Here is a 15,544-nt window from a genome sequence, read left to right as displayed (position 1 = left end):
ACACCCCTCCCCCAACTCAAATTTTATTTTATCTGAGTCAAGAATCATTACCTAAAATAAAGGTAAAGAATACAAGGCCATGTATAAATATGCACTGAAATGAAAGTGGAGCTATCTGAATTACATCAGAGAAGCAGAAGATGCTAGAATGGTTAAGAAAGTAAGCAGGTAAGACTGGAAAGCCAGTGGGAAGAAGAGGATGTTCCATGTGAAGGAGGCAGTGTGGTGACTAGAGGGTCAGATGAGGGGATAATTGTGCTATTTTCTGCAGGACAAGGAGGAGATTTAGCAGAACTCTCAGCTGAAATGATCAGGAAACACGGTGAGACTGTGAGGGTAGATAATGGAGGGTCTTCAAAGCCAGATAAAGCATTTTGGACTTGATGCAACAGGAATTGATATTTCTACCTCTGGCATCATTTATTCATTTACCTGTGGCTGCCTTTCTAGGTATTCTATTCTTTTTCCATTTCAATAATTAATATACTTGTTTAGTTAGAGCTGTAAGGGGGAGGTGGGTGCAACAGAGTTTTGCTCTGGGTTGATTATTGCCCAAAGGACCACTAGTTTTAGTGATGAAATAGAGAAGCACTGCTCTGGATCAAGAAGGTCAGCCATGTGACTGGAGCATTTCTAGGGTTTGAGTGACTACTAGATGCAGGGGGAGCTGACATGCTATGTCGTGGCTGGGGGTCTCCTAAAGGAAGGCATTACTCAGAACCCTCACCAGTATTAGGAGAAGACACCCAGAAATGAGACTCTTCTCTCTAAGACAGACCACTCAGACAGACTTTTCTAACAGAATTAATATCAATTGGAATTATAAAATGAATGGAGAAAAAGTCAACGAGAAAAGCTATTTAAGTTTTATTTGCAGCATCCATGAAGACTTAAATCTCCTGAAAAATCTCGTCTTCTCCTTCCCCTGTGCAAATGCCATCTCGGAGCATACAAACTTTCTGGTTGAGGAGGGATGGGGTAAAAAACAAACAGGAAAGCTACTTTTTGAAATAGGAACTGTTGGCTTTATAACCTCACCTTAGAAATATCCGTAGGTATATCAGGAAGAAAATAAGCAAGTCCAAGGTAATCCATTGTGTCACAAACCTAAAGTCAATAGCTGGCTCCTTCCCTTTAAATGCTTTTAGTATGAGTGACAGCAACACTGACCAATTAGAGCAGACATAACTTGACTTGTTCTGGGTGAGTATGTGCATGTGTGCAAAATGGGAGTGGTATTTGTGACAGAGACTGGCTGGTTGCATTTTCCATTGCAGGGTGGAGCTGTGTATATCAAGCTTTGAAAAACTTATTGCATCCTCGCTTGTCAGACAATGATCTGAGAAGAAACACTCAACACTCAGCAACTCTTGGGGGAAATTTTGGGCAATCATCTTTGGCCGTGACTAATTTGTCCCCTGGTTGCTGTCCTGGCTGTTGAATTCTTGTGGAGATCTTAAATAGGGCAGTCTGGAAATCTGGATGGTTTTCGTCCCCAAACACTGCTGCATTTATTTTAAAAATATATTCCCCTGTCTGAGCAATGACACAAAATGCAGAAGGAAAGGTTATGGTGGTCAATTCTGGGAAGTTACTTGAGAGAAAATTGAAAAGATCAGACAACCAAAGTGGTGATGGGGAGAGAGAGGAAGGAGAGGGACAATGAGGGAGGGGAGTGTGGGTTGGCGTTCTCTAGCTTTTCCCAGGGAGGGGGTGGAGGAAGGCAGGAAGGAAAGAAACAAGGTGAGCAGTCACCATCAGTGAGGACCTGTGCATTTACATTCTCATAATGGTTATTTAGTGGGATTGTAAGGTGGTTTTATTTTTTCTCACACATGTTTTTCTAAATTTTCCAAACTTTCTTCACTTAAAGGCATCTTTTAAAATTTAGATGATAAAAAACAACACAGTGTTTTTTGTTTCTTCAAATAATAATTTGCTCTGTGCTGTGCTTGGGGAAATCCATTTTTTATTATTGTTGTTGGGACCTCAAAGAGAAAAACAGTACCTAGTGTGAAACGGTTTACTATTTTGCAGGAGCCATACTGACAGATTTCTAGGACCATGACAATTCTAATGAAGGGGGACAAGGTGGAAGTAAAAGGAAATGAGCTCACATACTCATAGCTGCAATGTTGCCCAGGACTGTCTTACATATATTCGGCACTTGCTATTTTTTTTTAACTGCATGATTAGAATAAATAAATTAAGTACAAACATGTCCCTAACAGCACAGAGAAGCACATTTTATAATGGAAACCTCTTTGTCCTACTGGTCTTCCATGAAATATAAGACATGAAAAACTACTTCTGAACCACAGTCCTTTCAGCCCACATCCCAATTCCTGGTGGACATTCCAAAGATGAGGAAGTCTCCTCTTTCAATTTACCAAACTTTTGGGAGAGAGCCCCAACCCAGTAGCTTCTTTAATGGCCCACTCCGTTTTTATTTTGAGCTTACATCACTCTCAAGAGGCAAGGTTTTGTGTGTTTACTAGTAGATGTGTAAAGTGCCTCCAATTGTGCAAAATTTTCATTAAAAAATTACCAAGTTTTAAATATTAGCTTTAGTGTTTTGTGATTGAGTAAGAAATTTCTTGTTCTCCCTTTGTGTCTCCTCTGTGGTTTTCAGGGAAGCCATGCTTCCTACGGGCTCTATGTTCTCACAGCAAGATGAAGGCTCCACACAAAATCAGCCTCCTACCTGGGTTTGGCTGACCCTGGCTCCAAAGAGCTCCCTTTTGAATAAGAAAACTAAATCTAGCAAAGGCCAAATTCCCCATTAGCTAGTGCCTTATTCTGGGCTCCACTATTTAACCCACTGGCAAGGGTTCTTTGGGGAGAATCCAGAAGCTGAGTCATCCTATTGAGCTTGTTAAAGACTTCAGAAATCTAGTAGGGGAAAAAAAAAAAAAAAAGGTGCTCAGAAAAATCACCATACCTGGGACCCAGCACATTCTCTGTGCAAAACTGGTTCGGTGACTTTGGACACAGATGCTCACCCTCTGGGTTTTGATGCCCTTGCCTGTGACATGGGAGAGCAACACCTACCTGTAGAACTCAGTGGATGCTGAAGATCAAATAGAAATCAGGATATGTGCTTTGAAAACACAGTGCTCTGTTCAGATGTAATGGATGCCTGGGATGTAGCCCTCGGGAAAGCTTTTTATCTCTCTCTGTCCTCAGATCCTCCATCACCCAGGGGAGCCCACCTTCCTACCATTCTCCCAGCCCCTTCCCTGGAGGGCACAAAACCAAACCACAGCACTTCCCTGCTCACTTTACTCTGTCCATCACCCCTCTCTTAGTGCTTTCTTTTTATTCAACTTGTTCTGAATCCTTATGTAATTAGGCAAACACCAATGCTACCAACTTATTTTTACAAGTTGAATGCCATTTATTACTCGGAAATTTATATTATAGGTCCTTTTTCATGTAGAATGGGTTTTTATTTCTAATCATTAGTGTGTAGACTCTCATTATTCTTTCTAATTACTTTTTACATATGTATATATCCAGTTCTTGTCTCCTGGTAGCTTAACAGAGTCTTAGAGGACAGGAACATTTTCTGATACTTCATCATTTCAGCCAGCACCTAACACCAGGCTCAACACCCTCTATCCCCAGCACTCTTTAGAATCAATGTGTCCTCCCTTCCTCTGGAGTGCAGTCCACATCCCCTGCACGGCAGCTACATCTCTTTAAAATCCATCTCCACTCAACTGCTACCTTTCACCTAGTCAGGTGTCTTCCTGTACCCCCACTGATGCACATCTTCACTGCTCTTCTGCCACATTCATTCACTATGCATTCACTATCCAAGGTTCAGCTCCAGAATTTTCTCTTTTGAACATTATCTTTTCTGATCCTGGATGCCTCTGGCTTCCATTGCTGGCCACTAAGTTAACATGGATTAGACTTGATCTACATGTTAACTTAGACTTTTTCCAGTATTTTATAAGGAACTTGAGTCAGGAGTCCTTCCTTGCTTTTTCTTCTCTTCTAGGCTCTAGTTGGCCCTGGCACTGTGTTATATGTTAAGTAACTGAAGAGCTCTCAATCATTCTTGAAAATGGTTAAATTCTTTATGAACCACCATTCATTTTATTCCACAAAACAGAAACCTCAGGAAGACCAACAACTGGGTTTTAGTCTATATTACCTTGAGCCTAGTAAACATTCAATAAATGACCCATTGATTAGAACTTGTGATAACCTGGACTGTTCCTCCAAACACTCACATGAGCACAGCTAACACCCATGGTACCATAGACAGACATGGGTTTTCAGAAGTTTTCAAAAAGCCATTGCCAGGAACAAAATCTAAGTGCCTATAGGTCTCTGAGACACAAAATGGGGAGCTGGCCTGGAATCTCTTATCTATTTTCAAATACTGTAACCTTTACTTTTTTCTATACAAGACCTTCAAGAGGAGACAGTATTCTGGCACTGTTCTTGCACTCCCAGAATTGGGGGTTTTTAGACTTTGGACCTGCTGAGAAGCATGTGCCAGCTCCTATCAAGGGCTGACTATAGAACAAAGTCTCCTTAGAAGCTGGAACAGGGCTAGAACCACAACAAAGTTTCGCTTTCTGCACCTGCAACCCCCATTTTCTTAACATCCACTTATCTATTGACTCTTTGCCATCTGGATTGGGCACACAGCCTGTCACACCTTAACCTTATGAGGTGCTAAACACATACCAGGTGTACCGGTTAATAATGCGGATTTTTTTTCAATAGATGGAGTTACACATATGTTGATATACAGTATATGTGATTTGATATGTATGCTATTTTCTTGTATTGAGAGCAAGCTTCAAAACTTCATATGTCAAATTTTGTGAAGGTGTTAACATAGATATTTTTACGCTTAAAAATTTCGATTTTTGTGCAGGAAGTTTTAATTCATTATTTTGAAGAAGAGTGCTGCTGAAGGTTATTATATACTTCAGGAAGCTTATGGTGAACATGCTCCATCTCAAGATACTTGTGAACGCTGGTTTAAATGCTTTAAAAGTGATGATTTCGATGTGAAAGACAAAGAACATCCAGGTCAACCAAAAAAGTTTGAAGACCAACAATTACAAGCATTATTGGATGCAGATGCATGTCAAACTCAAAAACAACTTGCAGAAAGATTAAACGTTGCACAGCAAACAATTTCTGATTGTTTACAAGCAATGGGAAAGATTTTAAAGGAAGGAAAATGGGTGCCACATCAACTGAACGAAAGACAAATGGAAAACTGAAAAGTCATCAGTAAAATGTGGCTTCAAAGGCACGAAAGAAAGTCTTTTTTGCATCAAATTGTGACTGGTGATGAAAAGTGGATTTATTTTGAGAATCCCAAATGCACAAAATCATGGGTTGATCCAGGTCAACCATCAACATTGACTGCAAGGCCAAATCACTTTGGAAAGAAGACAATGCTCTGTGTTTGGTGGGATCAGGAAGGTGTGGTGAATTATGAGCTTCTAAAACCAGGTGAAACTGTTAATACTGATTGCTTACCGACAACAAATAATCAATTTGAACCACGCTTTGATGGTGAAACGACCAGAATGGGCACGGCAAAGTAATTTTGCTTCATGATAACTCACCATCACACACTTCAAAGCCAGTTAAAGACACATTAAAAGATCTTGCCTGGGAAGTATTAACCCACCCGCCGTATTCACCAGACCTCGCTCCTTCAGATGACCACTTGTTCCGATCGATGGCACACGCACTTTGTGAGCAGCACTTCAAAACGTACGAAGAAGTGGAAAATTGGATCTCTGAATGGTTTGCCTCAAAACAAGAAAAGTTCTATTTGAACGGTATCTCAAATTACCTGAAAGATGGGGAAAATGTGTAGCTAGCGATGGACATTACTTTGAATAAAGAAAGCACTTTTGATTTTTCTCTTGAAATTATCGTGTTTTCTTTGATTACAAAATCCGCATTATTAACTGGTACACCTGTAGTCTTTGATTTTTCTGTTGTCTTCAGAACCACCAATATGTTCATACATATTCTCATCTGTTCTAAGCATCCATGCCTGCAGCTTCTGGCCCTACCGGCCACCCCATTCTTCTTAAATTTGTTCTTCCCTGACTCCTTCCCTCTCCTCCAGCATTTCTGTCATTCCTTCTCTGCTTCTTTCCTGATCCTCCCTCATTATGACTCTCTCTTTAAGACAGGCCACAGGGTCCTTCCTCGTGCCCTCGTGACTTCATTCCCTGTTAACTCTCTCCTTTGATAAGTTTCTAGCTCTAAGCTCTGTACAGCGCTGCCAACTGCTGCCTTAACAACTCATCTCCTCACACACCGAGCAGATTCTCTCTTTGATTCCTGTAATTCTATTCACGTGCCCCCACCCCACCCCTTCAGTTACCTGGGGCAAACATACTGGAACCATCTCTGACTTTAATTAGAGAGGAGAACAGATGAACCAATGGTTCCTTACTATTATTTTTTGCTTGAGCACCTGAGTAGATAATGATGCCTTTATGATGTTTATAATCTAGGGGGTGGAGTGGGGGAGGAACAGCAGGGTAGTGGGTATAATTCAAACAAGAAATGGATAATTATAATATCGTATAAAGAATGCAAAGATGGAGTAAGTTTGCCCAACCCAGACTAGGGGATAGGAGTGGTAAGGGAAAAAGATAAAATATAATTTGGTCATTTTATGGGTTTTGCCAGTTTAAGAAATGGTTTCTCATTGCTTATGTAAGCACAAGTCCCAGAGTGCAGGAGGAAAACCCTCTAAATCACAATCACAATATTCTTTCCCAACCTTATCTGTCACGATCCCCCAACTTGGGATCCTAACCTCAACAGGACTAGAATAAACACCATTTCCCAAATGTTTCTTGGGTATTTCCACCTAGATACATTTGTCTACATGGCTTCCTTTCTATGTTGTGTTTGGCCCAACCCCTCCCCACCATCTCGGCTCTCCAAAAGCTTCTTCCGTCCTTCAAGACCCATCTTGAATGGTAACTACTCTAAAGAAGCATTTCTTGGTCCCACCTGTTCACCCCCACAGAAACACGGAGGTGGCTCACCTCATAGGGACAGCCTGGCACTCTCTCTAAGACTTTCTGGTGGGTCTTTTAGTCTGCCTTATACTTTCAGTTGCACCTCATTATCTCCCCTACATTACAGAGGAGAAATTTCTGGATTGTAACCTTTTGAGGGCAAAAACATTGAGTTATTCGTCCTTTAGTTTCTACACCAAGCTCTGCATACACTAGATACTACTTTTACAATTTTCTCTTGTCTTTATCACTTCCCCTTGAATTCAGCCAATTTGCATGAAGTGCTACACGGGCCCAAGCTTAGGCCACAAACCTAGCAAGTATTCAGCCCCATCACTTTTTTGTTTATAGAGCGAAGAGATGGTTTTCTGAAGAGTCCTTCCAAAGGCACCATCCTTATCTCTTCTCAGAGACAGGCCAGCCCTTGGAAGGCATGCTTTCCTGATTTCTCTAGCCAAGAAAGGCTCCATGTTGTGTCAGAGCCAATTCTGTCAAAACAGTGACTTCTCTGCATCCACACCTGAATCTGCGTAATTCTCCAAAGCCACAGAGGTATAAATAAAACTTCCACCAGGACAGGGGGAGGTTTGCCAACGGAGGGAAGATAAATGGCCTGGGGACTTCATGCTCCAAAGGCAGAAAGGCTGGATTTCTTATTTCAATGTAGCAAAAGGGATGCTGTGAGCTTAAGGTTTTTTCCCCCCATTGCCAGAAAGTTATGGGTCACAACATTTAATTTGATTAATTCCTGGTTTCCAAAAGGAAACCTTAGGAGGAACCTTGGGAGGCTCAATAAAATAAGTATGTGCAATTGTTAAGACAGGAAAGGGGAAAAAATGACTTCCATCAGAGCCCACAAAGATTGTTTCCAGTCCCAAACATGGGTCCCCAGAGATAGCCTGGAAACCGAATTATTGTCAAAGAGATGCTTACCTTTTACAATAGCTCACAGCAAAAGAAAACATATAGCTTAACATCTCTCCCACGACTCACCCTTCTTTTTTTTTCTTTCATTTTGTCTCTTTCTGCCTCTTCCTTTCCCTCTCCCAGAATCTACGCTCCCTGTCTTCTAAGTCTGAGCTCTTCTACCAAGTAAACATACATGTATATCCCTGAATGAATCACTTAGCCTTCTTAAGCTTCAGTATGCTTAACCGCAAAATAAGGTATTTATACTACATTATTAAGATTCTTTTACTTCTGAGTTTCAATGTAAATGCAAGCTTGTTCTATCTGCTCCCATACTGTTGGTCATTTTAGTGCTCTAATATGTTTGTTTCTAAGATGAAGACGACATTCAACCCACACATGGTGGTAGTCAGTTATGAGAAGTTCTACCTTTGGAAAGCTGAGATCAAATAGCTAAGTGAAGTGGCTGGAGCCAAAAATAAATGGGTTGAGTCACACAGATTAATACATGGACCAGAGGGATATGTTTTGATACTTCATTGAACAGCTAATTAATTGGCCAACATGGTCAATAACTTGGGCAGTTTTCCTATCTGCCCAATCGGTATGTGTATGTTTGTTCATATTCAAATTTATTTGCAAAAATTCACAGAGATGTTTAGACTCCTATACTATCAGGTCTGGTCAGAACCTTTATTGTCACCGTCTCACTTGGGAAAAGTGAGAGTTAAAAAGATGAGGTCTTTCAGCTGGTTAGTACAGGAGATAAGACTGGGGCAGGTACTTATAATCCCGCTAAACCACATGGCAGCCATTGGCTAATTAATCTTTCATTTTCTCCCACAGGATGACCCAGAATTCTACTTGGATTAACAAACAGTCTACACTTCATTAGCTTCCATTTTTTACCCTTTCTTTTTTCCTGGTCTTAACTTTCTCCTCCCATGAGACTTCTTATTCCTTCTATTCCATTTTTAGAAAAGTCTCCTCACACATGTTTCTTTTGTAGAGTTTTCATGGCATTTCATCCATGTGGTTAATTCCCTCATCTGAATGACTGCTTGAAAGAGGTTTTGTATTATTTTTGGCTTGGGCATACACTTCCTACCGGTGAGTGACACCGAAGCTGCTTCCCAAAATGCCCTGCAGTGCTACAGACGAGCTGGCAAAGGGCAAGACAGAAGCTACAAGAAGAAGTAGAGTCAGCCAGAATCAAGGGAATCCAGCTACCTTCACAGCAGGACTCTGATATACAGGAGGTGAGCTAAGGATTAGTTCTCAGCATCCATTGATCAAGAGAAAAGTACTTGATATTTGGGGACTCAGAATGGCCACCTGGCTAATAATGACATTGACCTAAGACATAACACATCTAACTCAACTCTTCTCACTGTGGGAGGCTGGACAGCAGTGGTCAAGATGTTTGAAGTTCCTGGCATGAACTGAGGTCAAAGTATGCAAAGATTGTTTCCATGTGGTCTGAACAGAAAGAACATCACTCACACTAGAGACCTCCTCCACCTGATAACCTGCTTTGAGAGCACATTCGACTACACATTGTCAACCTTGGACAGGTTTACTCTTTGGGAATCTGCTGCATATCAGCATGCCTAAGACAGTGATGCCTGGTGGAGAGAGGTGCAAATAAGGGCTGATAAAGCTTCTTCCAACTCTGAGAATCTGTGGGATGCACCTTCCCACTATTGATCCATTATTTGGCCTCAGGCAAGCATTTTTATAAATGGAGATTCAGCAGACGGTATGCATTTAGAAATTAGGTATTATTTCTCATGTGAAAGTTTGATCTAGCAACCACTGCCCTACTGGGCTTAACTTGGGCTTTGCACAAAGAACACCAAGCACCTTCAACAGAGCCTGATGATGAGAAACGGGAATCCCAGATGAGCATATCCACTTTAGGCAGACACAAACTGTGGGCCATTTATCACCTGAACAAATTCAGGGGACCTGACTGCTAACTGGTCTCTTCATTAACCAAGGAGAACATCTACCACGGCAACTCACAAGCTAGTGGCAATTTGGGGCGACCTTTAAGTAGCTTCTAACTCATCTATTTCTCCCTGAAATCTGTTGGCCTAGAAAATGTCTAATTCCTTATGAATAGTCTGCTCTCTCCTCCACTAATTATGGACTCCCCAGAAGGAAAAGGACAAGCATGGGGTACACATAAACAGGTGAAACACTACACCCAAATCTTAAGCAGGGATAATTAGTCTTTTAAAACCAACCTTTGGCCAGGGGTTATATGCTATTTTGGGGCGAGGAGAACATGAGAAATCCTTTTAGCTTCTGCAACCCCTAGAGGAGTGCCTACGCTTTTCCTAGTAAATTACTACTCTGTTTTACAGGAGTCTTACCTATGTGATGTGTGAACAGGGACAAAGGGATACTTATGCAGAAGTGTGACTCTTCCATGGCAAGGAAAGTCTGTATGGGTGGGCAGTTTAGCAAGGAAATTCTGACAGCATCTGCCAAGGAATGAGCTTTTTGTAGCACCAACCAACACTTTAGAGATTAGTGGGCAAGTCCCACCCCAGGTAACATACCAAGAGATGCAGCAGTAAGGTCCCCTTGGGGGCACAAGGCTTGCAGCACCTCTCAGCCAAGTTCTCTCCCTTTTGTGCAGCAAAATGACAGTCAGGGTTCTATTTTGGACAGCTTATCAAATGCCTATAAACAAAGAGAGGACAGTATAGCCTGGGCCTATGGCTCCCCTATCAGGAAGACTTCAGGATTCATTGGTCATCAGCTTCCAATGGCTCAGTAGACTTCTCAACCTAGGATGTGTGACCTCTGGAGAAAGCACATCAGAGAAACTAGATGCTCATGCACATCCAACTTTGACACTCTTGGGATCCTGTTGGCATTCCTACTAAGTGTTAGAGTCTTTATCCAACTAGCAAACTGTACCATCTGATCAGATGAGAATGTAAGAAGAGCAACTTTAATAAAAAGCATACAGATAGTGTGCATGGTTGTAGTCTAGGAAGCTACTGGGGCTGCCTTCAGGCCCACAGTTATCAGGCAATGGGTCCGAGAGAGTAAAGACAGTAACTAATAAGTAAACAATGTATAAAATGTACAGTAGACTCCAATGGACAAGATGTTCATATGGTTCCTACCTCTTTGCAAACTGGTAAATGCAACGTGCCAAAGATGGCGGACCTCTAAAGAGTAATTCCCACAAATAAGTAATAGGATAGTCCCAGTTTGAAGAAAAACTTGGCCTTACCTGGAGATATGGAGGAGTCGTAAGAACTTCTCTCCTTGCGGTTCATCTTGAAGGCTTGGATGTCCTTTTCCCTGTACGTCCCAAAGCCTTCGTAGCTCCTCCTTTTACTCCCACTCATGTCACTGTCCCACTTGTCATTCGAAGGATTCATCTCACTGAACACGTCCAGGCTCTCTGGTCTTGTGCTGCCACTGTCCCCAACACTGCCTGAGTACCTTTTTGTGCATGAGTCCACAGGCTCACTGCTCAAGTCACCTTTGTCCTTGGCCTGCGTCCAATGCTGGGCATCAGAAAGTGACAGCGTCGACAGGGTGTCCACCTCAAAGTTGTTCTTCGAAGCTTTGTGGCTGACTTCACTGTGCTGGTGCTTCTGCTTCTCCTTATGCTTGTTCTTCTCACTCAACAACGGGAGCTCTTTGTCTGCGCTACTCAGCCGCTCGCTCAGGATGTGGCTAGAGAAGCCTGTGGCTTTGCCTGCAAAGAGACCACTCAGGTTGTCGTGGGTCCCCAGGATCCGGTCTTCCTTGTGCTTATGCTTGTGTTTGTGTTTCCTCTTGTGGAGCCGACCACTGGACAGACTGGCACTGCCGACCTTGGGAGGATTCAGGGATGGTTGCATGTCACCAAGGCTCATGCCAACAGGTCCCTGCAGGTGTACTCCATGCTTTGCTTTATGCTTCACCGTACCGGACATCTTCATGTGGGAGCTTGTGTGGAACTGAGGTGGTGGCACTGTTGGCCTCATGAATGGGGAAGCTGCTCCGAGCGTGTGCGATAGGTATAAAGGAGCTGGGTACTGACTGTAATAACCAAGGTTCATCATAGGCATTGATGTGTAAGGCATTCCATAGGGTGCATAGTAACTTCCACTGGGAATAGGGTAGCTGAACCCTTGTAAAAAAGGCACCTTTGTCATGGTGTCATTGGTTTTTGCAGGCCTACCACGCTTCTTCTTTGACTTCAAGTCTGAAGTCCTACGAAGATAGAGCAACGGGTCATACTGGATATATGGCACCGGGTAATAGTGATCAAAATTTATCCGAAAAATGCTGGGATACGGATTCTCATGGTAAAAGGTGTAACTCCGGTGGGAGATCCTGAACACCTGGAACTTGGTGATGAGCTCTTCCAGGTCTGCCAGAAACTGGAGATCATCACGGTTTTGCAGGCTTTTCCGTTTCCTCTTGTGCTTTGGCTTCTTGAGGCTTTCATGGGCCAGGAAGTTGTCCACAATGAGATGCTTCTGCCGGTGGCCATGCCGGTTCTTTGTGCTGGTGTCAGACGGAATGGCCTCCGGGTTGTCCAGGGAGCAGAAATCAAAAGAGTACCTCCGTCGGGATTCTGAACTCTTCTCTGCTTGGTCAGACGTGCTATTGTTGTCTGTCCCAATGCCACTGTCGCTTGGGATCGTCTCCTCACTGTGTGACTCGCTCACAGGGGACAGTGTGATTTCCTTGAGTGACCCGATCTCGCAAAGATGTGAAGGTGAGTTGGCCATCAGCCTGGGTGGAGACAGCTTCCAGGTTCCACTGTGTATTCCCTTTTGGGTTTTGGTTGGAAGAGCACTGATGGGTTGGAGATTTGGCATAGTTTTTAACTCTGAAAAATTGGTTTCAGTGCTGGCGGGGCTCAGGTTGCCATTTGACCCACCTAACTGTGTTGAAAGTGGGTGCATAGTTGCTGGTGAAGACGCCACAAGTGACTGAAAGTTGGAAGGCACGGCTGGAACATCCGGCTGGCTAGAAACAGGCCTTGGGTGCTTGATGGCTGTTTTGGGTTCTTCGGATGGGGGTGACAGCTCTGCTCTTGGCTTCCTCCCCCTCTTCTTGCCAATGTAGATGGTTCCCCTTTTGCTGACATTAATCTGCTTGCCCAGTTTGCTCTCAATTGCTGCTGCCCCAGGGCTGGTTTCCGGGGGAGCTTTAGCCTTCAGAGCAATGTTGCTGGAGCAAGACAAGATCTGGTTCAAGATATTTTTCCTCTTGAGTGTTTTCATCTTATTGATCGTTTTGATGGTCTTCTTATCCAACACCCCAAGCTTTCCAACTTTTTTATGAAATTTCATCTCGCTCATGGGTTTGTCCTCTCCTGGCACTAGTTGAGCCAATTTAGCTAAACTGCGTCGTCTCTTTCTTTTCTTGGTGCCAGAAAACTCCCGGCTGATGGGACTGACCGGACTGGTGGAAGTCCCCTCGTGAATTGTCTCAACCGTGAGCAACGGCTGCTTCTTTGGTCGTCCCCGCTTCTTTTTGACTGGCGTGATCACAGTAAGACTGTCTGTGTTAGTGTAGAGAGGGCTGGAGGGGGTGATGGGATAAGCAGATGGCGGTTCCACCATCAGTTTATCGGAGGTGGCCATGACTGCCTCCCGAAGCATACTGGTGGGTTTGGGTTTGCTGCATGTCCACCTCCGTTTGGCAGCAAATTTTGGATGCTGGATTTCTGGCAGCTTTCTTGATGGAGAGTGATCTTTGCATGTTGGAGGCGTCATGACCATGGTTGGCTTCCGTTGCTTAGATACAACTCCTGGGGCAACTTTCTCGACATTTCCACCCGTTTCAAGGCCAATGGAGGGGGACTCGTTCTCTATAATTTTACTCAATTTAGGGACACGGGGATCTTTCTTATTTCCCTCAGGGTTGGAAAGTATCCTGTTAACTACTTCACTGCTCATAGTGATTCCAGAAGCCAGAGCTTTCTCTGGCATGATCTTCTCCACCACTGCCTTGATGGACTGTCTCTTTTTCCTTTTATGGCTGGTTGGGTCTAGACAGGGTGCCTTAATAGGGATGGTAATCCGGACATGACTCGAGTCATTCTCAGGATTACTGCCGGAACTCCCATTCTGCCTGGCTGGTGATGCCTCCTGGGCATGATCTGCAGAGTAGCCTTCCCTTTTCCCTTCTGTATTGTCAAATGCTTTCTGGGCATTCTTGACCCAGTCCAGGTCTGGGTTTGGTATAGTTTGACTTATCACATCTTTTTTACTGGACTTTTTCTTGCTGCTTATAGTAGGTGGCTCTGGGGGCTCCTTTGCTCCTCCCCCATCTTGATCCACCAAGGGCTGAAGCCCATTGCACTCGGCAGAGCTGCTGGGTGGGGCTGGCGAGCTGTGGTTGCTTGGGGATGGAACCACACCTCCCAAGAGCAGATCTTTGCTGCTGTTGGACAACTGACTCCATGTGTTCCCTGCACTGCCTTTCTTACCCTGGGCCTTTGCAAAGGAAGCCACGGGCTCAAGAGCTGGGATCTTGCTGGTGCTTGCAGTTTCTCGGCCAGATTCTGGACTGATGAAGCAATTCTGAGTGGCAGGTCCACTGTCAGAGTTGGTGGACCAGTCCATGTGGTTCTGGCTGATGCTTTTTTGCTGGTGCTTTGGTTTTAAGGTGTCACCGGTGAAGTCTTGTGGGAGGCTTGGGTCATAATGGAGAGCTGAGTGTTTCTGTGGCCGCTCATAAGCCTAAAGGTGGGCAGAGTGGAGGGAAAGAGAGAGAGAAACAAAGATGAGTGAGTATGTTGGAGCAATTTAAAATTTAATGTCAAAAGGCTTAACAATATGAAAGTTGGAAACCGCCACCTTTAATTCCAGAATGCTTTATGGAGGTTATCTTCAGTTGAAGTAGTAAAAACATAACCACTATTTTGAATATTAATAAGGATGCTTTAATCATGCCTCCCCCCCATCCCCAGCCCCCTAAAATATAGCAGGAACTGTAGCCTATCTTGGTCAAATGCAATCTGAGAACATAAACTGTTTAGAGCAGCCGTCACCAACCTTTTGGATCTCACAGACCACCAGTGGCCTGTGGACCACCGGTTGGCGACCGCTGATTTAGAGAGGGGAGAGGACCTAAAGGTCATTAGTTCAATGCCTGTATTTTACAAATGAAGAAGCTGATATTCCAACAACAGAGAATCCTGGCCAAGATGTCAGCATCCAGGAGAGAATCTGAGTTTCCTCACACACTGCGTTTTTTTGTTTGTTTGTTTTTTCCCAACTCGAGCTGCCTCTTACATCTGCCCCGGCTTCCCCTCAAATGCACAGCTTGCCCTTGCTGCTTCGATTGCAGTCCCTTTCTGTGCTTACTTTATACTGGACTTCAACAGCTCTGCAGTAGGAACCGCTGTGAGGAGGCAGCACACGCTGAGGAGTTCAGGGGGAAGTTTGAAGACTATGGGGAAAAGTGGGCCAGTCAAAGGCATGGAGAGAAAATGAAAGAGCCGTCCAACCTGGGCTGGCTCCAGCAGTGGTGCTGTGTTGGGGCGTCGGGCCTCTAAGGCATCCTTAAGCCACATTAGGCAGTGACTGCTCTCCTGAGGAAACCCCTGGATTCTCTCAAAAGGAACCTTGAGT

The 15,544-nt window shown here is 43.8% G+C and overlaps 1 protein-coding gene across 6 annotated transcripts in view; it reads right to left on the bottom strand.

Annotated features, from left to right (window-relative positions):
• The window catches only part of SETBP1 (SET binding protein 1), a 344,286-nt gene that overhangs the window by 87,460 nt on the left and 241,282 nt on the right, over nucleotides 1-15,544 (bottom strand). For all 6 annotated transcript variants that reach the window (XM_079784470.1, XM_079784471.1, XM_079784472.1 and 3 more), the window contains one exon: nucleotides 11,191-14,650. In XM_079784470.1, the coding sequence (XP_079640596.1) occupies nucleotides 11,191-14,650 (3,460 nt within the window). The remainder of the gene's footprint in view (nucleotides 1-11,190; nucleotides 14,651-15,544) is intronic.

This window comes from Cnephaeus nilssonii (assembly GCF_951640355.1).
Source record: "Cnephaeus nilssonii genome assembly, chromosome: 11".
Lineage (NCBI taxonomy): Eukaryota > Metazoa > Chordata > Mammalia > Chiroptera > Vespertilionidae > Cnephaeus > Cnephaeus nilssonii.
This window is presented reverse-complemented; position numbering and strand designations above follow the sequence as displayed.